Here is a 25,121-nt window from a genome sequence, read left to right on the forward strand (position 1 = left end):
CTTTGCCTTTTTTTTTTTTTTTTCTTGTTTTCAAGGGAGAGCCAAGACTCAACACTAGGTTTTCAGGCTTTTAAGGTCTTTGCAAGTTAAAAGCAAAATCGAATGAAACCCACCTCACCCCAAATTTAACCGTTTGCAGTCTACCTGTGGAATAGCTAATGTAAAGCCCCTGGCTTCTCCTTTCCGTCCCCCAAATCTCTCTGCAAAACAAATGCATCTGTCCCTCTGATACAACTTTACAATTATTTGGGCCTTCTTTTCTCTGTAACATAGTGATTATTTTTGTCCATGGAAGTTCTGCCTGTCTGGCAAATCACTCTGTCAGTCACTTTGTTTTCCCTCCTGTGAAGGAAGGCCATTTGGTGCTCTGCAAAGTCACACCGAGGGCAATTCTTGCCTGCAGTGCTTCATCTGGGCATGCAGTCTCCCTCCTTTTCTTTTCCCTTCTGTGACTTGTTGGTGTTGCTCCCTGTAGTATCTCAAAGGTCAGAATTAATGTCTCAGGAGCCTTCACTGGAATGAGGCGAAACACATGGGAGCACCTTAATTGCTCCTGGTGCATCCCTGCCAGGCATCTGCAGGGAGAGCTGTGTGACCAAAATGCTTATGAGTGCTGAGATGTTGCAGCGTGGGAGCTTACCAGCCTGGTGGTGTTGTGCATGAGAAGAGGAACATGGTGAGAGCTCCAGTGTTCTCTTCCTTTCAGCTAAGACAGGCGAAGGTCTCTGCTCCATCTTCTCTCCATCCTTTGTGCAGTGGGATGCCATGACCTTCTTCTCAGAGAGCGTCATCAGCCAGATGTTTCGAACCCTGGATAAAGACGTATGTGTGCTGGATGCTCTTGCCTGTTCTCCTAGCTTGTTCTGGGTTAACAAGAGTGGCTTTTTTCAGCTATATTGTCCTTGAAAAGTTTGTAGTAGCAGTTACCTCCATGCAAAAACCCAGGTTGTTTGGTGAATGATTCCCATAAGGATTAGTGACCCTTCTTTAGGTGGGACCAAGCTCATACTCGCCTACTCTGTCAAGCATGTGTTGGTTCTGGACACTATGCCATGAGAAGTCACAGGAGAGTGCTCAGATGGTGTCCTTTAAGATAGTGTGTGGCTGGAAGAGAAGAGGACTGCTTAAACAGAGGTTGCCTAAGTTTATTCTTTTTTAATCATCCTCTGATTAGATTATTTATTTTTTTTTAAACTTTTAACTAAATGAGAGAAACTCATGCTCAGGCAGTAGGGGATCAGAAGCAGTTTCTCTCTGCTTTATGTTCGACAGCAGGCAAATCAGAAGGAAAGCATTTTTTTCTCAGTCTGTTGTAGACTGACTTGATATTTTTATTAGATTAGACTCATGTGCTTTAGCTAATCATTCTAATCATAGTAAAATAATTATATGGGTTGATATAGTTGGTTAAGCATGGCATCTGTAGGACAGGGTCAAGGGGAGAATTGGGAGCCAAACTGAGAGAGGAAATTTGCCTTTCCCGGAGGTGCAAGCAATAGTATGGGGACTTGAGATTGACATCTCAAGACTGCCCTACCATCCGTGGCAATGCTGCTGTCCTTTTTCCCCTCAGCAACTGCACATAGCACACAGTTAAACTGAGATTTCTATTGATTTTCTTTTGCTTTGAGGACAGTTGTGTTCAGCTGAGAGGCGTGATAGGATAGCAGCAGCTCTGTGGCCTAGCTCTAGGAGTTGCAGAATGTGTGCTACAGGCTGAAGTACTGAGTGTTGACTCCTTTCTTCTTTCCTTCTGCTTTCCCTTTCCTGCCTCTGTAGGAAATCCCAGTGAATGATGGCATAGATCTGCTGCAGCTTGTCCTTAATTTTGAAACAAAGGACCCTCTTATCCTGTCCTGTGTGCTCACCAATGTCTCTGCTCTCTTCCCATTTGTCACTTACCGACCAGAATACCTGCCTCAAGTACTTTCCAAGGTAGGTACTTGGAGACAATGCTAAAATCAAGTAGGCCTTTTGTGGTGCAAGGCCCTTGTAGTAAACTGCAGGAGTTAATCCTCTTGGCATTGCTGTCAGGGAAGGACTGTTCTTCATGTTAAAGGTGGTAGAAACTGAGATTGAGTCTTGTTCCAGAAAAAATAATGTCAAATAACACAAGTTTTGTAGTTTCTAGCCTTAAATATTAAACATTAAGTGCACGCTCTGGCCAGTAAACACCATGTTTTATTTCAAGGCCTCACTGTGCTGATGATTCGTCTGTCAGCTTAGTCAAGGGTTCTTCACCGACTTTAATAAAATTGCACCGAAGTCTTTAGATCTATTTCTTGAGCTGAAAACACACATGAGTGCTAGATATTAACAAATGACATGAGGTTTTGGATTTTTCTCCCTTTTCTCACAGCTGTTTGCTTCAGTTACCTTTGAAGTTATAGAAGAAAGTAAGGTACGTCTAAATTATTGCCTACTAACAAGCTGTAACAGTTAGATCAAATCATATGCTGCTTGAGAGCATGCTGAGTCTGAAGACTCCACTGTAGGAGGCCTCTCAAGTACAGTCCTGCTCCTGGAAAGGGCTGGGAAGTCTAGATACAACTGATCTGTTCTTGGTTGATGCAGCCTAATAAGCTTTGGCTCACAAATTTAGAAGGCCACAGGTGTGGTCTAAGGCCAGTGCACTTAGTCCCAAAGTCTGTGTTGGCCTTCCTGGGAGTGAAATCACTTAATTAGCTGTGAGTATTCTTCAGTGGTTGGTATACATGGCTGTGAAGGATGGCTGTAAAGCTGTCAGCTGCCATGGGAGTGCTTGGTGTCTTGAAATAGTGAGTAAGATCCATGGCATCCTCTCTCCTTGAGCACAGCTTCTTCAAACGTGGATTTCTTGGGTTGGCTACTGCTCCAGGGGAAATGTGATTGTTTGGGATGGGGGGGTGTGGGAATGCTTTTTTGATCTGTACTCAACAGTGCAGAAAACTGTATGTAATGCATTTGTCTCTTGAAGATACCCTGCATTTGTCTGAACTTTTGTTTTGTTGCATTGAAGTTTGTTATGTCTGTCCAGGCTCCTAGAACTCGAGCAGTGAAGAATGTGAGAAGGCATGCATGCTCCTCAATCATAAAGATGTGTCGGGATTACCCTCAGCTTGTCCTGGTATGTAAATTCAACTCTGTCATGAAGACTCTTGCCTCAATTTCAGCTGCATTTTGTGGGATCTTCAGCTTCCTTGGCTACTGCCTCTGTTTTTCTTCCAAGAGACGCTCCTGCTGCACAAATGGCAAAGTGTTTTGTTCCCTGCACCTCCCTCGTTCCCCCTGGCCCCCGAAAAATTTTCTGAAGAGTTGAATTGTAAAGCGATGAGTTAAATGAAAAGGTGATGAGTTAAATGCAAAAGGGATGATGAGGAGGATACAAGCAGCACTAGATTCATTTTATGGGAATGTTTGCTGAATTTCCATTTTGTTACTTATGGTGGTCTCAAATGATTCCTTAGCTGAAGACGCTAGCAATTGACTAATCTCCAGACTTTCTTCTGTTACTTAAGAGAACGTAGGAGCAAGAGGAGAGTATTTGTTTTCTGGATTAGCTTGAGAAGACTAGAAAAAACAAACATGTTTAAAATCCATGAGCTGGTATTTTGTTTGGTTTTGCTGAACTAAACACCCTGCGTGCAACATGTGTAGCTCTGAACTCCGTTCTTTAGTGGTGTTTGTGTGGCGTGGCTCTAGGGTTACAGGAGCACCATAGGACATTGCTAGTTTAAACAAACATTTTTTGAGGATGCTAATTAAGGTAATTTAGGAGTTCCAGTCTGCATTCTTCAATAGCTGCTAAGAACTAGTGGGTTTGTCTTTGTCTCACTCTACTGATCCTTGAACTACAGCGCTCTCTTTCCTGTGGCCAACCAAACATCCTCACTGGCAGAGCCAAGGGCGCAGAGCTGCCATGACGACAACATCTGAGTCATGGAGGCACAGGAAGTCGTGGCTGCGAGTAGAGTAGGTAGGGAACAAAGGCAACCATTCCTTTAGAGATAATGATAACCGTATGAATCGTTATTAACCTACTTGTGAGCAAAGAGATGGAAGACTCCTAAATCTGGCACTTGAAAGCCAAAGGAGCAAGGTGCTTTCTGTGAGTAAATAAAAGCACCAGAACTATTTTGAGGTGCGACACAGTTGTAATGGATACGACTGCTTAGAAAAGAGACATTTTCTCTGCTTATTTCAGTCATTATGGAAACTAAACTGTATCCAGGATGATGATAGAGGGGTAGGGAAGAAAAGAGGTTCTTTTAGATGGAACATTCAGAGAAACTTGAGACTGAGGAGGAGATGACTATGTAGAGAAAAGAACTTGTATATGATCCTCCAGCTGTTCTGTGTAGTACAGTACACCCCGCCTCTGCCTCCCCAGTGGCCCTTCTCGACACCAAATGCATGACGCTCTTCCACTTGGATGTGTTTTCTAGCCAAACTTTGAGATGTTGTACAACCACGTGAAGCAGCTGCTCTCCAATGAGCTCCTTCTGACGCAGATGGAAAAGTGTGCCCTTATGGAGGCCCTCGTCCTCATCAGCAACCAGTTCAAGGACTATGAACGGCAGAAAGCTTTCCTGGAGGAGCTCATGGCTCCTGTTGCTGGCTTATGGCTCTCCCCAGAGATGCAGAGGTATGGGTCGTTTTTCTGAGCTTTGAGCTGGATGTGTCGCAGAGGTAATGTTGTACCCAACAAGGGAATGTGCGAACCATATGAGGGTGGTGGGCTGCCTCCTGACTTCCTGTGCTCTGGGCAGTCATTGTGGTAATAGCTCTCCAGCAGTTCAGAAACTGGCAACTAAGTCTAAATGCTGTTTGTTAAAGATTGCTAGGTAAGAGTCATTTAAAATGATAGAAGGACACTTCCCAGCATGCTCAAAGCATTTGCAGAAAACGAGAAATAAAAGATGTCTTTGCTCATCTCCAGGATAAGCTAGGAAGCTGAGCTCTGCTTACTAAAGCTGAGATGTCCTGCAGCCCTGGGCATCTTGGCATGCACAAGAGTTTTCCCAGCAGGGCTGTCTTCATAAGAGATTCAAAGGTTTTAGCCCCGTGGCCCAAAAGAACTGGAGGTGTTTGGGGAGTGTATACATTTCTGGTGCTTTTTATCATATTCCCACGTACAGTGTGGAGCACTAGCTAGTGTCTCTAGCCTGCTCTGTATTTGCTAAGATGTTTATCGCCAGTGCAAAGCTCTGCTCAAATTCCCTGGTACAAAGAATAATCCTCATTGTTGTCTTTTGCTAATGCCAGAGTGCTCTTGGATCCTGAAGCCTTTATCTCCTACGTGGGTGCAGACAACAAAATTGCCGATCCGGTCTTGGAAGATCCCAGTGGCCTGAACCGCTCTAGAGTGAGTATCGTTACCAGGAGAGGTGTAATCCTTAATAAGGGAGGACTCGCTTCCTTGCCTCCCCCATTTCTGTTGTGGTTACACACAAGATCTCACCTGATTGTCTGCTTTCTTTAGTGTGCGAATCAGTAGGTCTTTCAGATTGCAGAATAACAGGCTAGCTTTTGCCTTTTGAGCTACAGTAGTGAGCATGTAAGCCTTGCAAAAACAGATTATTCAGCAGAGCAAAGCACACTATTCCCTACTGTTTGTGCAGCAGAATTTGGTTTTGGAGAAACAGTTGGTTTAAATGATTTTTGGAAATACGGTGCGGTGACTTATGCTTTTCAAGACAGGTAGTATGGCAAGTGTCATGCTAAGGCTGCAGCATGGAATACAATTAAAGTTCATCCGAGGAGATTTGTGTTGTTGAAGTTGTTATTGACGTGTCTTCACTTCTTGGGACAGACTGCAAATGGAGTTGCTATCTTTAGGTCTGTAGAAGACACTGAAATGCAGTCCATGCAGCTGTGCTTGTGATTTGGTGCTAATACAGTTTGACCACTGTGTAATCACAGATCTCCAAATCCATCCCAGCACACGAAAGAGATGAGAGACTGATAGTGTAGACCCCATTAGGGGGCAACTTGCATGGCTTCTTGCATACTCATGAGCCTGTATGCTTTGGTGCTTTGTCTAACAGTGAATTCATAGGCTGTCCTGCCATGGCCAACGGTCACTGCAGGTGATGGAATGTAGCATGATTGTTTGCTGCATTTTCTTGTTAGCAAACCCACCAGTTCATTCCTGTCACCAGGCTGGGCTCTCTGTAGAGTGATCGTTTTGAGATGGGAGGATGATGTGTTTCTCTGAAAACCCATTTATTCAGGTTGTGCTCTGGCTAAGAAACTCTCTCCGCATCTCTTGCTGCAGATAAGCTTTTGCGTGTACACCATTCTGGGAGTTGTGAAACGAGCTCGTTGGCCTGCTGCTACTGAAGAGGCGAAAGCTGGAGGATTCTTGGTGGGATACATGCCCAGTGGAAGTCCAATCTACCGTAATCCCTGCACTGAGCAGGTCCTGAAGCTTCTTGACAACTTACTTGCTCTTATAAGGTGGGTCAAGTTGACTTGAAATCATTTATGTTGACTTAAGACTCTCTGAAAGCCAAACTGTAATAAATACATGGTATGCTCAGAGCATGTTCTCCCAGTGAAGCCAGCAGGAACACAGGCTGGTGCAGGTGCCCAAGTACTGTTCCTGACTGTTCACAGTGGGGAACGGCACTGGGGAAACTGGAGCCTTCTGAATGTTCATTGGCCTGGCCTACAAGAGTCCATCAAAGCCAATGGGAGCTTGGGCTGGGGTTGCCTCCCCCACCTCCACTGCTATAAATCTGCCACCCAGTTAATCGTTTCTCAACTAACATCTCTGCTCTGCCCTCAGCCCCTACAAGGCCACCTCTCCAGTCACTACCAGGGCAGTCCCAGCTCTCATCGCATCCTGTTTGTGTTGTTCTCTCTTCAGTGTTAAATTAAGCTGGTTTTGCTGAACACGAACACCAGCCTCCTGAAGCACTGTCTGCTATTGAAATCAGTGGATGCATACTCTCAGGCTGTTGCTACCTTGCAGTGCCTCTCTGCACGTCACTGGTGTTGTGTACACCTGGGGCAGCCAGAGGAGGGAGCAAGAGAAGGCAGAAAAGGGGAATCCTGAATAACACAGTTACCAGAATTATAAAGGAGGAATCTGACTCAGGGTAACTGCTGACGCTGGGATTTTGCCAAGCTTACGGGGCAGTTTTGTGAGATAATGCTACGTGTTGTATACTTGAAAACTTGAGGCTCTGTCCTTGTCAGGACCCTGTTGGGAAAGAGCATTTTCAGATCCATTTAGATTTTTCAGCTCCCCGGTCTGTGAGGAAAGGGGACCTGTTACTCAAGTTCTGTGTAGTCAGGTATATTTGGTAGTCACTTAGCTCAGGACTGTGCTGCTTCCAATGCAAAGCAACATGCTGGGCTGGTGAGACAAGCACGTGCTGTCTTGGCCTACCCTAGCAGTGTTCCTCATTACAAAACTCTGTGTTAGAGGCACTTTGTGCAGTGGGCATGGTTGAACCATCTTGTTATGGCCGTGGAGCTGGGCTTGAAGTGTTATCGCCTTTTATCCTGAAAGGATGAAGATCCTATCGATGAGCTTTTGGTAGAGGTTGGGTAGAGTAGAATTGCTTCATGCCATTTCTTCCAGAGCCTGGAACGTGCTTCGTGTTGTGGGAGATGAACTAAACCAGTGGCCAAGGTCTGAACAGGCTGCAACGGACAGACTTTTTGATTGTGTGATTGCTGTTCTTGCTGGAACTTACACATTATTAAAAACACTTGGGATCTCTTTTACAACAAGCTTAGCAGGCCATTGTCAAACTCTGTTTTCTGTCAAACTGCACTACCTGTAAAGAAGCAGAAATTCTGTGCCTGCTTGTTTACCACCTCCAGGAAAATGCATGAGCTATATTCTGTTGCCAGTACTTCTCCATCAACATAAATGAAGAGGCTCCCTTGCTGATTTTTGAGATAATGCATCTGTGTTGTTTGAGCATCTCCACTGCAGACCGAAACATTTTCTGAGCACATGGTAGTAACATACATGGAGCGGCCTGTACTTCACTTAGAGGTATTGAGGCTTTTCTTAAGGCTGGATGCTCAACAAGAACAAAAGGCTGATGTTTTGAGAGCAGTAGATCCTCCACTTCTTACCTTTCCTGGCTGCTGCTGAATGTAGATGCCTCTCTGTGTGACAACTGTAAACTCATAGCTGCTCAGTGCAAATGTTGATGATGATTATGTCTTTCTGGAGAAGTTGGAGCTTGTGGTATGGAGCTTCCGGTGTGTTTTTTGCTGGCTTTGAGTGCCTTTTCCACGTACTGCTTTCTCAGGCCCTCTTTTATGTGGATTACACAAGAGAATATGGAATTTGTAGCGGCCTGTCAGCAGGCACAAAGTACAGGGATATGAGGAAGGCTGTTGGTGGGAAAGCTGTCTGTGTTGAGGATGCCTTCAGGAACATAGTTGCATTACTGCTCGGGGATGGATGCTGCTCTTAGCTCTGTGCCATGAGACAGCTTTCTGTGGGGATAAGCAAGGTCCAGTGTTGCTCATGTGCCTATGCAGAAGGCAGATGTGGAAGTCCTCGCAGATTGTGTTGGTTACTGTGTGAGCAGATCTGCAAGTAGCAGCAGTGGCACAGATCCTACTGAGCAGCTGAACTGAACAGCAAGTCGGGTACCAGTGTGCAAAAAAAAAAAAGGGCGTTTTGCAGGCTGAGCAGTTGGGTCTGCTGCTCTCTGGATGTTGTGTGGCATTCTTCTGCTGTGTTCTCAGACAGAAACACTGAAAGTTGCTAAGCCCTTTATTTACTTGCTTTATTTTAATTTTTTCGCCATTACTTTTTGCCAAGGTAAGTAGCTTGAAGGTAGGTCATGGGTGAGACCAAAGAGCCGAGAGGAAAGAGAGGGAGTCCAGGTAACAATGAAAAATAAGGTAGTTTTGAGTGGCATCTTTTTGGGCCTACCCAGATTTGTCTCTGTCTTGGTAGCTGTATTTGCTGAACTATTTTGAGGTTGCTTTGTTAATCACTGCTTGCAGCTTTTTGACTGATGATTCTCCTGTCCTCTGTGGTACCTCGTTTCATCTGTGTGCTTTCTAGCTTCTGGCTTAAATTGTTCTCTCCTGAATTTAAACCCCAGTCATGATCTCTAGCCACCTTTAGATAAAGGCGCATTTCTGGAGTCAGTAGCTGCGTGAACTGATTGGCACAGCACCTTTATTGTGCTGGGATTTGCTCATGTTTTGTTAGAGTTGGGCTGGTCACGCTCAGCAGATGGTTTGCATGGACAAAGGCTTTTTTGGAACTCCTCTTGATGAGATGCTGATGTTACCAGTGCATTAATGCTGGTGAAAGAATTGGATAGACGGATGCTGTAGGCATTTCATTGTAGACAGCTCCAGCTTCAGATAAAAGTTTCTTCGAGCATGGACTGCCCTAAAGGACTCATCTTCTGGCCTCCAAGCCTGTCTCTCTAGGTATCAGACGCTCTTTCCAGCAGAGCTGTGACCATGGCTAAAAATACAGTCCCCTAAGTCCTGCCATATCCTTTGCTTGTCTTTTCTAAAACTTAAATGTCTCTTGAATTTTGTTTTTCCATGTTTTCCTGTTTGGGGATGCCCAGGAGTGCTGCTCACTGCTGAGAGTCTCAGCTGGAACATGCTTAGGGGCTACATCTTCATCGTGTTCAAGGGCTGTTGGATGCTTTTTTAACTCCTATGGGGAATAGCTGATTTTTCTCTCCATTACCACTGGGACCTTCCTAAAGTATTAATTAAGAGAAATCGGCCTGTGAGTGAACCTCTGCCCTCCCTCCCGTAAAACTTGAGAAAATGCTACAAGGAGTCAGAAACAACTAAGGACCATGACCACAGCTTCAGGATATGACTGACTGGCCCATCCTGCTGGAGTTAGAGCAGTGGGTTTTCAAGGTTCACCCCTGCAATTCCACAGTCCTTGGGTTCGCCCCACTCCCCTTCTGCCCAGCATGAGGCAAAGCCAACACTGGCATGGAACAGGGAAGAGAGGTACAAGAGGAGGTTATTTGAATAGCTAGGTTTCAGGATAGCCTCAAGCAGAAATGCAGTTTTTTGAGTCAGTGGAACAGCATTATCCAAACTTCTGTGGAGGCTGGGCTGCTCCCTGGCCCCTCTTGGGAAAATAATACCAGCTTGTGCCCCTTTTGAGGCGTGTTGCATGGTGTTAGATTCAGCCCAGAATGAGAGTATGGGTCATTAAGAAGTCATTTGTGTAGCTCTTTCTTATGAAACTTACATACTTGCCTTCCTCACGTGCAGTGAGCAGGGAAGTATTTAACACTTGCAGAGAGAAATGGGATAGTTGCCGTTACGGAGCTAACTCAGGCTCTCTGCAAACTCAGGCAGACATCACTGCATCAAGGTTGCCAGGATTGTGAACATAGACCTTCAAAAAAAAAAAAAAAAAAAAAAACCTAAAAAAATCATTACAACATGAGTGAAAGCTGAGACTCTGGAGAACATACTGAGGTCTGTCCACACTCCCTTCCCCCAGCCATTCCCATGTACCCCCTGCTTTGGGAAACGCTGCTCTAGGGGGAGATACTGAGTTGCCCTTGATCACCTCTAGCAGCAGGTACAATGGCATTGCAGTTTTGGAGGAGGCTGCAGGATTTGTGCTGTGTGCAGCTGGCGACACCCAGAGTGGAGGTCTGAGGTCTCAAAGGAGAGAGGTAGGTGAGAGAGACACCCCCTGCCGAGTCCAGCGCTGAGTGTCAGTACCCTGGCTAAGAGGGGACCCATTTTGGCCTGGATGGCGAGAACCAGCCACCCGCGGCTGAATTGGTGTCCCTCACGGAAAGCTGACCGTGGCCGCCTCCTGATGATGAGGAATTGTTCCCGGCTGGATGTGTTGTCCAGAGGGGCACATATGTCTGCCACGAGTAACATCTGATGGACTGATGTTCTCACTAGAGTCCCTCCAATGCCACCTGCCATTCTGGGGACTGTGACCCATCCCTGGGGGGCAGTGTGTGTATTTTGGAGCTGAAACAGCCCCTCCCTCTGCAGGGGCCTTAGGTGCAGAAGATCTTTTGAGATTACAGAATCCGTGTCTTGTCGTTTTTTAAAATGCATTCTCTGATCCCTTTGGCCAAGCTAATAAGCTGTTGCCAGCATCGACTGGAGAATTGCTGGGAGTTTTCACTGCCAGTGCTTGCAAGGGGTGGGGTGAACGGAAATAAGTGGAAGGGGCAGCCAGGAGATTCAGGACATGAGGTGGAGTCACTCCATGTCTCTGTCGGTTCAGCTTCCCCAATATTTTTGCAGGTGGGGAAGGGGGATCCCATGCACACGTGCTTGGTCTCACCTTCCTCATCATCTGCCTCAGAGGAGCTGTTGACAAGCTGAAGGAGAGGATCCCACTGTCAAGGGCAAAAGGGGTTGACTCACATGAGTATAAACCAAGTGCTCTTCTGTTTCAGGACTCACAACAATCTCTACATGCCAGAGATGGTGGCTAGGATGGGGGAAACGTTTGCAAAGGCCTTAGACATGCTGGAGGTGGAGAAGAATGCCATCCTAGGTAAGGGGCTTCTCTTCAGGAGGAAGGCATGGGTAGATTCTCAGAGGTATTTGCGGTAGTGGCCCATCAATAGCAGTGGAAGCAAAGAGGGGCTGGAGTTCCAGCTTCTTCATAGGATTTGCAGCTCAGCTGTGATTTGAACCCACTAAAATGAAGAAGTTAAATTGGTTATTGGTCTCAGACAAATTGGTTTCTTCTGCATGAAATTAAGGGTACCCTACAAAACTGCTTATCCCAGCTGGGTGTTGGTCTCTGCAACATGGCATTTCTGGCTGGAGAGACTGGGGGTGCTGTAATTGTCTGCCTTTGAGCAGAATTAGGGCTCATCAGGATCCCCTAGTGCTGGTGCAGAGATGTGTCCTGGAGGGCAAGAACCAAGTCTTGCGGTATGACCCTGTCATTTGTTTCCAGAGGGTGTATTAGAAAGAGGTTTTTGGAACCATCTTAAAACAGGTTTGAGCTTGTGAACACAGAAGCCTTTCCAGCCAAGCAGAAGTGGGTGGCCTTGTGGGTGAAGTGTAGACCATGACTCTGGAAATTGGGGTTTAATTTCAGGCAGTGCAATACTTCAGGGAAGTTACTTTGTCTCATCTCTGTTTCCTCTCTGTAAAATGAGGAGATGTTTCCTTTACCTGTGTTCCGTGACCTATAAACTCTGTCTGTGAACCACTGCACATAAAGCAGCAGGGCCTTGATCTCTGCTCTAAACTTTTTTGATACTGTAGTTCAGCAGTAGCTTGTGTCCCAACAGAGATTAATACAAACCTGAAGGAATAGGCTATTAGAGGAGCTGCACGCCTGTCAGCTTTGCTTCTGACAGGGTTCTGATAGCTCCAGTAAGTTTTGCTTTGGAGAAATGAGGGGGCTATAACAACCTTAGTGGGAACACCTCTGCTGTGGGTGCAACCCACCTGAGCCTGGCTGGCCTCTGAGGGGAGGTTCTGCCCCAGGGTTGCTGCACCTCTTCCCGTTTGGCTGCATGTTGATCTTGCCAAATATTCCCCTCACTGCTGTCAGGCTGGCTGGGGCCTGCCCAGCTTGTTCTGAAGGTGCACCGTGCTCTCTCATTAATATAGCTGAATCTTATTCTTTCCCACAGGTCTCCCTCAGCCTCTGCTGGAGCTGTATGACTCTCCTGTTTACAAAACAGTCTTAGAAAGGATGCAGGGCTTCTTTTGTACCCTCTACGACAACTGGTAAGAGCACCAGATATCCCACACACAAACCAACGTTACACAGCTGGAGCAGTGGGCTGTTGCTGGGTGCAGACTTCTTCTGAAGTTAGAACTTTAGAAGTTAGACTTTTCATGTGAGCTGTATCCTGTAATGTCCAAGTATGAGTTGCAGTGGTGAACTACACTCAGTCATTGTAACCTACTGCATACACATGGAGCACAGTTGCTGGAAAAAGTACCTCAAAATGTAGATCTGCTTTTAGCCCTTCTGCAATTAGTAGTTGAATTGGAGCTATCTGTCAGAATCTGCTATCCTGACCTAGTTTGTCTCTCTGCCACTTTTGTGCGTTAGGATGCCTCAGCGCTCGAAAATGCATTTTAGTGTTTAAGTGCTCAATTAATTGTCCCTCTGCAGCTATCCCAAAAAAAAAAAAAGAGATACCGTGCTAAAATTCTTCTATAGTATTTGTTTAAGAACATGGCAACTATCTAATCTCAAGATGATACTGCTTGCAGCCTTTGCAGACCAGAGGCATGGTACCTGTTATGTAGCAGAGTTGCAACTAACTTGTTTTTTGTTGAAGCTTCCACATCCTGGGAAATGCAGGCCCCTCCATGCAACAGGATTTCTACACTGTTGAGGGTCTTGCTACCCAGCTCCTCAGCTCAGCTTTCATCAACCTCAACAACATTCCTGATTACAGACTGCGTCCCATGCTCCGTATCCTTCCATCACTGGCTCGGACCAGCTAGGGAGGCTTTGAGCATGTAAATTGAAAACCTGGTGGCTTCCTAGCATCTTTTTCAGTATGGCCAAGACAGAGAAGGGTGATTGAGAAGGTACACAGGGATACACCTGGCATGGATGAGGTGTGAGCTTAGGAGGGCATGAGCAGAAACAGCAGTGTCATGGGGTCAGACAAAATAAATGCAAAGGATTTGTGTGGTCCTGGAGGCACCATGAGAGGTGGGTGGTGCCTCCTAGGGGGGGCAAGGGGGTTTGAATAGTGTCGGATCTTGGCAGGGTGTCTCACTAGACTGTGTGCTTGTGTGGGAGATGATTTGGGACTCCAGCCCACTTTCCAGGGCTGGACGTTCAGTCCCACAGCTAGGAAATGGGCGCTGAGCACCCTCAGCTTTCTTAGCGGAAATGTCAGGGGAAGAAGCTGCATACCTCATGCTCTTGCTGTGTAGAGATGGCGCATGTTAATTCAGTGCTGTGAGGAGATGGGCTTCAAAGTGTCTGTTGCTTGGCCTCCCAGTGGAATGGGCTGGTTTGGGCGTTGTGCTGCAGTCTCCCTAGCAGCTGGCCAGGTGCACTGGGCCTCTTCCTTAACTGGTCTGTGCAGGTGTGTTTGTGAAGCCCTTGGTACTCTCCTGCCCTTCAGAATACTACGAAACCCTTGTCTGCCCCATGCTGGGACCACTCTTTACCTATCTGCACGTGGTAAGTAAACAGCTTGCTTGATGCCTGTTCTTGGCAGCCCAGATTCCTTATAGCAGCTGGCAGCGACGTGTGAGAATGTCTGTCTCTCCAAAGCCAGACAAGGGCAGAGCCTCAATGCTTAACGATTTTGATGTTGTTTAGGGGGGCTTTTGAGGTGCATTGAACTCTGGCTGTTGCACACCACCCCTTGCTGTGAATTCAAACCTGTGGATGTCATCTCCTCAACCTTCAGCCCTCACAATTTTTGTGGGGTTTTTTTGGCCCGTGTTCCCTCATTTTTCTGACAGCTCACTCAGATTCCTACAGCCAGCACAGCTGCAGAATCTTCAGCACAGTTGGTAGCAGTTCTTGTCTCATTCAAAATGGGGCTTGGCGTGAGAACTGTGTTTAAAGCTCTTGTGCTTCTGTCAGCACCTATCACTTGGGCCTCTTTTCGTTGTGTCCAGAATAGCTCCTTAGGAAGGTATTGAGTCTTCCCTTTTGTCTTGAACAGAGGTTGTCTCAGAAATGGCAGGTGATCAACCAGCGAAGCATGCTCTGGTAAGCTTTCACCCCTTGATATGAGTACTGAAAGGGGGAAATGGGGAGTGGGATGGAGCTTTGGTCTTTTACGTGGCCTTTTGCCCAGGGAATAGCCCTGCCAGCAGAAGGCTGGAAAACAGTTTACCCTGATGGTGACTCATTCCCCGTGCTCGGGCGGGGGGGAATACTTTAAGATATTGTCTCCCTTCACACTAAAACCTCTTCTCCTCAGTGAGGATGATGCTGCAGATGACAACCCCGAGTCTCAGGAGATGCTTGAGGAACAGCTGGTCAGGCTGCTGACCCGAGAAGTTATGGATCTCATCAGTAAGTGAAATCAAGCTAGGTCCCCTGGGATATTGGGAAATTTGCCTAGAGAGGACAACAGGAGTTTCCAATGTGCAGTAAAAACTAACTGTAATGGCCAGTAGTATTTCAGGTAATCCGTAGAAGCTAGGTGTGAGACAGTTAACCCTGCCAAAATTCTTCACTAAAACATAGTAAGAGATCAATTAAAAACCTTCAGAACAGAGTTTTCTTTCTTTCATTTAGGGCTCCGTGTTTTTGGTACTGTCTCTGTAGGAGTCCAGTCCTCCTTTGGAATCTGGATTCTCTCTGTGCCCTGGAGCCGAATACAGGATGTTGCTTTGTGGACAACCTGAATGTAGAGCAGTGTCGTTGCTGGCAATTGCCATGTCTCTAGCCAGGCAGAAGGGAAGAATCCCTCCCCCAGAGCAATCTCCTTTGTGTTCCCTTTCTCCAGCATCATGTTTTTGCCAGCGTGGCTTTGAGCAGAGAGGTTGGGAAAATTGACTCTGCATTGAGATTACAGATCCTCAACCTTGTATCTCCTTTCTTGATCTGCCTTGTGTCCTTAAGATGCTGCTTTTCTCAGGTTCTAGGCTTCAAGTGGGTTTGCCCGTTACTGGTTCTCAGTAGTTTGAAGCAGCCAGTGTGCAGCAGGTTCCACTGTGGGAGGATACTGCAGGTGGGGTGTTTCAGCCTTCCAGATAGTGCAGTATTTGGCTTTTACATTGGGCTTTCGGATTCTTCAGATACCATGTAAAAGCTGGGGAAGATTGAAGCAGATGTGAGCCCATCAGAATCTGTAGGATAATCTCTGTGTGTTCTGAAGTAGCATCTTCCCTTTTCTGCTCCTCTGACCTGCAACTGTTTTTGCAGCTGTTTGCTGTGTTTCTAAGAAAGGTGTTGAGCATAACACTACTGCTGCTGTAGACGGAGACGGTGAGTAAATGCCCACCTTTGCCTTTCCTTGCCTTGGTGTGTGCATGCACTTTTCCCATTTTTTTAAAAGGGAGAGGCTGGGCTGTTGCTGGAAGTTCCGTGTGAGGGGTAGTGAGGGGTATAGGTGTGCTACAAAGCTTTCAGCTCTCTCTTGGCCAGTGTGTCTGAGGCCACAGAGAAACCCAGTCTGGCCTAGGAGCAGATGTGCTGTAGGGTTCACAGGTAGCATGTTGGAGCAGCTGATTCTTGAGGTACCATGAAGAGGGATGAGGAGAAGAGGGGGATGTCCACGGTCTTCCTGAGAGCTGGAGGTAGCTAGTTGGGTGCCCTTCCTCCCCAACAAAGGGTGGGTGCTTTCTGCTTGGAGAGAGATGTTCTGGCAAGTTGTGCCAGCACAATGATTCTGTGTGCTGTCCCCTGGCTCCCAGCTTAGCTCTCGCTTGTGCCTCCCTGTGTCTCCCTCAGTCCTCAGGAGGACATGTTCACAGTGCTGTGTTTGCTCTGCAGATGATGAGGCGATGGCCACAGAGGTGACTCCTCCTGCCAGCGCAGAGCTCACCGAGCTCGGCAAGTGTCTGATGAAGCAGGAGGTAAGAGCGCATGCTCTGACTTCTACCATCTGTAGACTTCTACCGTCTGTACTCCTTGTCACACTTGTCTGGGGTGCAGCCAGATGCTGCTACTGAGATGTCAACTGCTGGAGCATTCCTCAGGGTGACAATCTTCTGTCGGGAACAGACGTGTTTTTTAAGGGTCTTGTTAATGGCTGCAGAAGACACAAAGCAAATGGGGGTTGGGATCCAGCATAAAATGTAGCTACAGAGTTTCAGCCCTTCTTTGGGCAAGGCCGAGGGCATTCAGCCCCCAGGGTGCTCCCTGGCTCCACCTCCATCCTGGGCACCAGTCTTCATGAGGAAGAACTTCACCCAGTAGCACCTTTTTTCCTTTAAAATCCGCCAGAGCTGGCACAAGAGCCAAAGTGTTAACACAACCTGCTGTGCAGAGTACCTTCATCGTGTACCTCTGTATTCCTCCTCTCCTGTGGACCCCTCAGGAGCTCTTGCATAAGCTTTTGCACTGACTTGAGAGTAGCAGCTGATGGGAGTCCATGGGTGATGAAGGGAGCAGGTTTGCCTGACGTTGGTTCCTCATGGCTATGATGGTGCACACTGGGTGCCTTTGAGCACCTTCAGCTGGAGCAGCAGCACGCAGGATTCTTAGAAGATGGCCCCAAGGAGCTCCTGCAGTCCCTGGATTGCTTCTTGGCTTCCTTCAGGTGTGAATCCTGGAGTTGGGAAATAGTTCCTCTGACTGTTTTCTCTCTCTGCCCCTTTTCAGGATGTTTGCACCGCGCTGCTGATCACTGCCTACACGTCCCTTTCCTGGAAGGACACTTTGTCTTGCCAAAGAACCACAACACAGCTTTGCTGGCCGCTGCTCAAACAGGTACCTCTGGGAGGCAGAAGGGATTAGCTCTGGCAGGGTTGGGAGAGGAAGCTCTGAATGTAGTGAGAAGCACGGCTGCTGCAGAAAGGCAGTCATGTATCAGTATCCTGCTTCTGTGCTGACAGTGCCTTTTACCCAGGTGCTTCCAGGAAACCTCCTGCCCGATGCCGTGTCCTGGTTTTTCACAAGTGTGCTGAAGGGCTTACAGATACATGGGCAGCACGATGGCTGCATGGCAGCTCTTGTCCACCTCGCTTTCCAGATCTACGAGGCCTTGGTGAGAAATTCTGCTCTTTGTCCAGATGCCAGCTTGGCTGGGGAGTGGTGGAAAACTAATCCCCGTGTCTGCTTGGTTAGGGGCAGAGCAGCTAATGGCCCCCAAAGGAGGCCAAGGCTGCTCCTCTAGCAGAGCTGTGTTAACCATACTTTGTCCCTGCAGCGCCCTCGCTACGCTGAGCTGAAGGCAGTGATGGAGCAGGTCCCAGATATCCAGAGGGACTCTTTGGAGCAGTTTGATTCAAAGCTTCTCAACCCAACACTGCAGAAGGTGGCAGACAAGCGCCGGAAGGATCATTTCAAGCGCCTCATCACAGGTTGCATTGGGGTAGGTGATATCCTGGAGGAAAATGAACCTGTTTTGTTTCACACTGATACCCTGCAGAAGTGATGGGGCAGCCAGCCTGTGTGCCTGCCTCTCCCCAGCACACCCCCATTCCCAGCTGGGAAGCTGTTGCAGCATATTCTCAGTGTTTGTTCTGTCTCGCTTCAACCTGGGGGATACAGCGGGGATGACAGCACAGGCTGAGCAGCCCCTCCAGCGATGACTTTTCACGGAGAGGCAGGGGGTACCTTGCATGAAGGCGTTCAGGGAAGTGGAGTGTTAAAATGTTTGAGCGAAGCTGCTAGGTGCTGGGCTTTTGTGAGAATGGTGGCACTGGAGCCTGGTGGCACTGAGCTTGAAGCTCGGGAGCTGGCGCAGTGGCGGTTACCTCAGTGCCCTGGAACTTGGATCAGGCCAAAGATTCCCCAAAAGGCAAGCACAGGCTGCAGGCCTAGGTATTGCTCAGAATCTGGGGTCTGCCTCTGAGCTGAGTGGGGCTGTGAAAGCGGTAATGACTGATGATGACTGATGCCTGCCTGTCTGTCCTCTGCAGAAGCCCCTTGGGGAGCAGTTCCGCAAGGAAGTTCATATCCGGAACCTCCCATCTCTCTTCAAAATGGTGAAGCCATCATTGGAGACAGACGTGCTAGAAAATGAGGATGGAGAAGGCCTCAATGCACTCTTTGAGCCCTGAGCCTGGGATGCTGCAACCATCTCCTCCCTTACCTTCTATTTTGTCTCTCCTCATAGTAAGCACATTAGATTCTCCTTGTCATCGCCTCCACAAGCGTTCGTCTGAATAAAGCCCCTTACAGGTCCTGTCCTATTATCCTCCCTACACTGGGATGGGGACCTGCGGTGGCATTTGAACCAGTCTGTTAAGCTTTTCCTGATCCCTTCCCCTCCCCTCCACTGGATGAGCATCTTTAGAGCTCTGCTTCTCCGCAAGGTGGGAGCTGAGCCCATAGTCTCTGTTAGGTAAAGCCTGGTCATCCTGTAGCCTTGGTTCACTCTTGCTCCACTTCTTCATCCCTTGGGGTTTAGGATTAATGCAAAAGGCAGAGTAGTGTGCCATGTGAAAAGGGGCTAGCCTTGTCTTCCTCTGCGTGCTAGTAGCCAGGCTTTGTAGGGAACACATCGGACACTCCTGCTGCGTCTGTTGGCACTTGTCCCTAGCAGTCTGGTATTCTGATGAATCCGTTTCCCTGCAGGATGCTGAGCATGGGGCTGAGGGCTCTGTGCCAGGAAGCCCAGCAGTGCTCTAGGATCTCCTTTGAGATCAGCCTTTTTAAGGTGCAGCTGCTCTCTAGGAGGCAGACACTGTCATACATATATATACATGCATAATGTGTATGTATATGATCATACAGCTTGTTCTACCCAGAGCCAAATGGAAGGCTTTTACTTTGTGCCAGCCTTTCTTGGACATCTCTCAGGGGGAGCAGGAAAGATTTATTTTTTTTAATTAGTATTTCTTTTTACCATGCCCTGTAGACTAGAACATGGCCAGTGCAGGGTACGTAAAATCTGGACCAATATCTGAAGCACCTGCAAACCAAAAGGGATCTCCTCACCCTCTTGCTGTGGCGGTGACAGTAGCCTGTGTTTTTACCCAGCCTGGTACTTCTTGGGAGAATTGCCTGGTGGGGCGGGGAGCAGCCAGGTCAGAAACTGGGTTTTAGGGAGGTGGGACTCTGTCAGACCACTCCAGTCTGCAAAGCTGGTTCTTCTTACATGACAAATGATTCACTCAGTCTGTCCTAGTGTTGGCACAGGAGCTGGGAGCGTCTATCCAGAGCTGGCTGGCAGTTTAGCCATCCAGGCGACAGAACAGGTCATAAACTGTGGCAGGCTGAGAAGGTGGTGTCTCCACTGGGACAGACTGGACAGAAAAGCTGGGGTTGGGAGGGGTGGGAGCACAGAAAGGAAGAGCAGGCCTTGGGGAATCCACTCACCCTCCTGCCCCGGCTGTTCCACCAGCAGCCTCCACTTTCCTCCTGGCCTCAAACTTTTTTAACCTCTGAGCTAACACGGCTCCTGGCTCTGGCAAAGGCTGGGTATATTTATTGTGTTGTGATATTTTTAACATTCTGTGACTTCATGCTAGACACAAGGGGTTTTTTTTAAATGGTTTTTAGAACCTTTTTTGTAGGAATGTTTAAATCCGAAACTGTCTCTGAACTGGTTGTGTTACACCTCTGAATGTCAGTAAAGCTATTCCGTTTCATACACATGGTGTCATGGTTTCATTTTTATTCTTTTATGCTTTTCAGTAAGATCTGAGCCCTCTGCTCTGCCCACACTCCCTTCCCAAGGATTGTTTAGCACTCCTTATTCCAGCTACCAAAAAGGGAACATCTTTGCTGGTAGACAACATACATTATCAGGGAGGGGATGAACCATTCCAGACTACATAATTAAATTGGGGGGGAAAATCAGGGGAAAAATTGCGTTGATATGCACTATGTCACTCAGAGATGGTTTATATTAATTCCACAACAGCTGCCAGGTCCTAGTTTACAGATCAAAGAGTACATGTTTCCAAAGTGAAAAAAATATTTGGCATAGCTGGGTATGCCCCATAAGCAATATGGGAAACATGTGAAGCAACACCCCAGAAAGGTGCACATACTACCAAAGTAGCCTCCAACTGGGACACACCAGTACTCCCAGCCCATTCTCTGAAGCTCCAATTCCTTCATCAGCTTGTCAAGAGATACTTTAACAAGCCCAGACCCACCCAATGCTGACTAACGCTAGTGCTCACCATTGCAACTAACTTGCAAGTCCTCCCAGGCTTCCCTGGCTGGAGACAGGCCTTTGACTGTCAGTTGCCCTCCACTGTCCCAATGTTCTGCCCAAAGTATGTTCAGTCACTGAAAGGGAGAACAGAGAGTCAAGTCTCACACCTGGGAAGAGATATCTTACCTTGAGCTACTTAAGAAGGGAGTTGGTCCTTCCAGCACCATGTTTTTTAAACTCCACCTTTGCACAGCGAAGCCCCCTCCCTACTTGTATCAGAGAATCATAGAATGATTTGGGCTGAAAGGGCCTGTCAAGGACCGTCTAGTCCAAGCCCCTGCTGTGGGCAGGGACATCTTTCACTAGACCAGGTTACTCAAAGCCCCGTCCAACCTGACTTTAGACACTTCCAGGGATGGGACATCCACAACTTCCCTGGGAAACCTGGTCCAGCATCTCACCACCACCCTCATTGTAAAAAGTGTCTTATGTCCAGTCTATGTCCACCCTCTTTCAGTTTAGAACTGTTGCCCCTTGTCCTGTCGCTACGAGCCCCGGTGAAAAGTCTTTCTCCATGTCCCCTTTATATACTGAAAGGCCGCAATAAGGTCTCCACAGAGTCTACCCCAGGCTGAACATCCCAACTCTCAGCCTTTCTTCACAGGAGAGGTGTCCCAGCCCTCTGACAGTACAGCCTTTTACCTACCACATTAACTACCCCAGAGCTGGTTTGAGACACTTGCAAAACAGCCCTGCACTGATACTGACTTGTTAAATGTCACTGACCTGCTGCAAAGTGCTTTACCACACTATCATATCAGTCCTCTTAACGTAATGCATACAATCTAAAATAAATGCTATTATTCATCTTTAGATCTGCTGCCACTTTCTTCTCTGTTAGTCTCACAATTGTGAACAGCACAGAAGGAGACAGCTGTAAAGAAAAGCCTTTATTTTAGTGCATCTCCTCACTGAGGCTCATTACCAACCGAAAATAAATTCAAAGAGATGGGCCTAGGTCTCAGCAAGTCCATCTCAAACCTCTTGCCGATGGAAGAGGAATCGTCCAAGCAGGCAGATACAGGAAGCCCAGAACAGCAGCGCAGGGATATGCTTCCCAACTACAGCCTGGTCACTCCATAGGCACAGAGTCCAGCTCATTCAGGAAGCGCTGACACTTTCCCATCAGGATCTTGATGGCTTCACTCACCAGCACATCCGGAGGCAAGATACCCGTCGATTCCACTGAAACTGCACAGAAGACACGAGTCAGCACCGCCACTAGGCAGCTTCAGCATTTCTGTCCCTCGTCTTCCCTTACACCGCACTCCTGACAAGCCACATCTTCGCAGCCAGGGGAGAAGAGGTTACATTCGCCACAGGAAGCACAAACACATTCAATCTCAAATCCCAGCACCTCAATAGTTAGCCACTGGAACATGAATCTATGACTGCTGATGACGTGGGGGGGGAAGGGGGAGGCAGGGCCCCAGCTATACGTGCTGTCCAGTCTGCTTGTCTGTACAAACCACAGCAGGGCTCTATGTCCTGGGGAAACCGGGGCACTTACAGATGAAATGGTTTCGCACTCTTGCCAGGCGCACGAGGTTCTTCAGACCCTCATGACGGAAAACTTCTCTGCTGAACGTGTCCAACCGTGCATTGGCTACTCTTGCCACCTTTTTTCCTAAAGAGGGAAAGATGAAACCAGATGGGCGCCTTGTGGTCACGGCAGGTGCTTACCCCTCAAATACGCACTCCCGTATCAGCAAAGGCAGCAAAGCTACCAACCATAAAGAATCAGTACATCCCCAACATGAAACTCCAACTTGACAGAACTGGTCTTCTTAAACAGTTCCGACCCTAACACAAAGCTTGTATGTACCCCTGGACAGGACACAAGAAATCTCCGCACTCAGATATTGGGAAGAGCAAGCTTACTACCCCGTCTTACAGACGACTGAACAGGACTGGAAGCTGCAGCCACAGGGCTCTGCAGGCAGACACCCTATGCCTTAGCATTTCACGGAGATCCCAGTTCACCACGCAACACATCTGCGTGTGACAGCCACTCATACATAAAACCAGGCTCAGAATAGCATGAATGGTTGCTGCTCAGCAAGACATCACAATGTGGTTTTGTCTCTACAAGGTTTGGCTCTAATTTCTAATCAGTCTCTGCCAAGGTTTATAAGGAACAAGGCACTTTAGAGCAGGAAAAAAGTACCCTTGATGTTCTCGATCTCAATGACTCCAGGGGAAAAGCACTTCTGCAACATCTCAGCTGCCTCATCCTCAACAGGCTGCAGGAGAGTAATGTCAGGAAGCAGTCGATAACTAGCTGTGGCCACAGGAGAGAACTTGGCATGATCTTTACCTGCACAAAGAGTTAAGGATGAGGGCAGGCCTCAGAGAACAAAAGTACAAGGATGCCAGGGCCTAAAGTTCCCAGGGGAACGCCAGTTCTCCACCCTTCCCCTTCACACGGCTGTGCCCTAGTCCAAGCACTCGCACTCCTCCTCCCGCTGCCCCGGGACCCACGACTCACCTATACCCTTGACACAGTGCATAAGCACATCTATTTCCTGGCCAGGTCGCAACAGTGCAATGAGGATGTCATCGTGAACAGGTCGGAAGTCTGCATCTGGGAAGAGGTCTGTCTGATTCCCCAAGGGCACCCACGTCATATGTTTACTGTACACTGCAAAGAGAAGCCACAAGCATCAGCCAGCTGCTGTCTCAAAACAGGTTGCTGACCAGTACAGGACTAGCGATGGCAAAAAATAAATTTAGCAGGATGAGGGAATCAGCTCTCTCTGCTTACAGCGCTGAGAGAACAGACCAAATCCTGTCTCCCAAGACCAAAAAAGAAAAAAACGGGACCTATTTTTAGGAGACATCTCACCTTTGTGATTGAAATATAGTTCATTAGGATCAGATGATTCCTTGGCTGCCTGAGGGTTTCGGCTGCATTTTATTTTCAGCTGGAACTGCAGAGTATCAATTTCTGTGCCTTCCTCATCTCCTGGGAAGGGAAGAGCAGCATGAGCCCCAGTGGAATCACACTTTTCCTCCATATATGCGACCCCGATTTCCTACTTTGGGGGAAACGTTCAACAGTTCTATTTGATCCAAGACTCTCACCTTGGTTTCTATATTCGAAGAGTCGAGGGTCAGCTCGGATTGGGATGAGGCCCAAGCGATGAGCCAGAATTTCATCCTGCACAATGGACGTGTTGTTGTACACAAAGACCTTCTCTACAGCCATCGTTGGCACCTCAGGGAGACGAGAGATCAAGTCAGCATGACGGCTGAACTACATGCCAACAGAATATGCAGCTAGAGTGTCCCTTCTCTCCCACAAATAACTGCCCTGAAGACTATTTTCAGTGCTATATCTGCCAAACCTGGATACCCAATATATCCTTACACTAAATATACACCCTTTCCTATATTTGGTTGGGTTTTTTCAAACGAACGACCACGAGAAGTGAAAGGCAGGCCGACCCCAGACACTACCAACAGCGCCCTTAAGAGCAACACGCACTATCGCTCATGCTGCTACGGCCCTAACTCTCTTTGGGCTCCCGACACGCGTGCAGAGCCAATTTGCGCTCCCCTTCCAAACCCAGACGCTGTCCGCAAGGGCTGGCCTAACGCAGGGCCCTCCCCGCTCCCCACCACGCGAGTCACCCCGCTGCTCGGGGAGGCACCCCCGGGCCCTCCCCGCGGCTCCTCGCACCGCCCCGGGCCCCTGCCCGCCCACCCCCCTCCTCCTACCTCGGCCAGCAGGATGCGGCGGAAGGCGTTGGCGATGGCGGCGTCGATGCCCACCATGTCGAACTCCAGCGCCCCCTCCTCCTCGCGGATCACGTCCACGCGGAACGCCTGCAGGGGCCACGCGCCGCCGGTCACGCCGGGCTCCGCACGTGGGCCCCACCCCCCCACACCATCCCCTCACAAACCGCCCCCACCGCCGGCGGCCCTCACCCACCTCCTCGAAGCGCAGCTGGTCCCAGGCGTCCTCGTAGCCGGGATAGTTGCCGGGGAAGTCGGTGGTGTGGACCTGCGGGGAGGCGGACAGGCCGGGCCGTGAGGGGGGCCGGTAGCCGAGGTCCCCCCACTATCCCGCCGCCTCACCCCAGCCCAGCCCAGCCCAGCCCAGCCCGTCCCGCCCCGCTCACGTTGCGGACGCCGAACTCTCCCAGCACCACGCGCTCCCGCATCTCGTCGGTACGCCGCTTGGCCGCCATGGCCGCCGCCGCCGCCAGCGGGGGGCGGGGGAGCGGGGGGCGGTGCTCTCCGGCACGTGACGGGCCTCCCCCCGCCCACGCGTGGCCGTGGCTCTCCCCCACCGACGGCCGGCGGGACCGAGGTCCCTGCAGCGGCGCATCCCACGCGTTCCCGTTCCTTGCCACCCCGCTCCGGGCTGTCTTGTCGTTGCCTGACCCCGCCGCG

General features: G+C 48.7%; 2 protein-coding genes across 6 annotated transcripts in view; one reads left to right on the top strand and one right to left on the bottom strand.

The window, feature by feature from the left end:
• The window catches only part of XPO5 (exportin 5), a 30,436-nt gene extending 10,296 nt beyond the window's left edge, over positions 1–20,140 (top strand). For 2 of the 5 annotated variants that reach the window (XM_063328760.1, XM_063328762.1), the window contains 19 exons: positions 707–822; positions 1,780–1,935; positions 2,360–2,401; positions 2,999–3,106; positions 4,425–4,624; positions 5,245–5,344; positions 6,257–6,438; positions 11,385–11,485; positions 12,585–12,681; positions 13,245–13,381; positions 14,010–14,107; positions 14,601–14,647; positions 14,862–14,956; positions 15,812–15,874; positions 16,382–16,464; positions 17,213–17,320; positions 17,460–17,597; positions 17,760–17,924; positions 18,475–20,140. In XM_063328760.1, the coding sequence (XP_063184830.1) occupies positions 707–822; positions 1,780–1,935; positions 2,360–2,401; positions 2,999–3,106; positions 4,425–4,624; positions 5,245–5,344; positions 6,257–6,438; positions 11,385–11,485; positions 12,585–12,681; positions 13,245–13,381; positions 14,010–14,107; positions 14,601–14,647; positions 14,862–14,956; positions 15,812–15,874; positions 16,382–16,464; positions 17,213–17,320; positions 17,460–17,597; positions 17,760–17,924; positions 18,475–18,615 (2,177 nt within the window). In that variant the 3' untranslated portion in view covers positions 18,616–20,140. Of the gene's footprint in view, positions 1–706; positions 823–1,779; positions 1,936–2,359; positions 2,402–2,998; positions 3,107–4,424; positions 4,625–5,244; positions 5,345–6,256; positions 6,439–11,384; positions 11,486–12,584; positions 12,682–13,244; positions 13,382–14,009; positions 14,108–14,600; positions 14,648–14,861; positions 14,957–15,811; positions 15,875–16,381; positions 16,465–17,212; positions 17,321–17,445; positions 17,598–17,759; positions 17,925–18,474 lie in introns of those variants that run through there. The other 3 variants (XM_063328761.1, XM_063328764.1, XR_010070285.1) reach the window with 2 other exon arrangements.
• A 1,455-nt stretch (positions 20,141–21,595) lies between these two features.
• Positions 21,596–25,076, bottom strand: POLR1C (RNA polymerase I and III subunit C). The gene is made up of 9 exons (XM_063328765.1): positions 24,848–25,076; positions 24,658–24,729; positions 24,444–24,551; positions 23,808–23,940; positions 23,569–23,688; positions 23,212–23,364; positions 22,891–23,040; positions 22,234–22,350; positions 21,596–21,914 (listed from the first exon to the last, which is right to left on the bottom strand). Exons 1-9 carry the CDS (start codon positions 24,914–24,916, stop codon positions 21,796–21,798), a joined length of 1,041 nt encoding a protein of 346 aa, XP_063184835.1. The 5' UTR covers positions 24,917–25,076; the 3' UTR covers positions 21,596–21,795.
• Positions 25,077–25,121: the final 45 nt, after the last annotated feature.

This window comes from Chroicocephalus ridibundus, chromosome 3 (assembly GCF_963924245.1).
Source record: "Chroicocephalus ridibundus chromosome 3, bChrRid1.1, whole genome shotgun sequence".
Taxonomy (NCBI): Eukaryota; Metazoa; Chordata; class Aves; order Charadriiformes; family Laridae; genus Chroicocephalus; species Chroicocephalus ridibundus.

Excerpts from the sequence above, each read along its gene's own strand:
- POLR1C (XM_063328765.1), bottom strand. The coding sequence starts at position 24,916 with ATGGCGGCCAAGCGGCGTACCGACGAGATGCGGGAGCGCGTGGTGCTG. Across the intron at positions 24,552-24,657 it reads ACCAGCTGCGCTTCGAGGAG|GCGTTCCGCGTGGACGTGAT; the intron begins GTGGGTGAGGGC and ends TGGCCCCTGCAG. Across the intron at positions 22,351-22,890 it reads TGAGATCGAGAACATCAAGG|GAAAAAAGGTGGCAAGAGTA; the intron begins GTACTTTTTTCC and ends TTCCCTCTTTAG.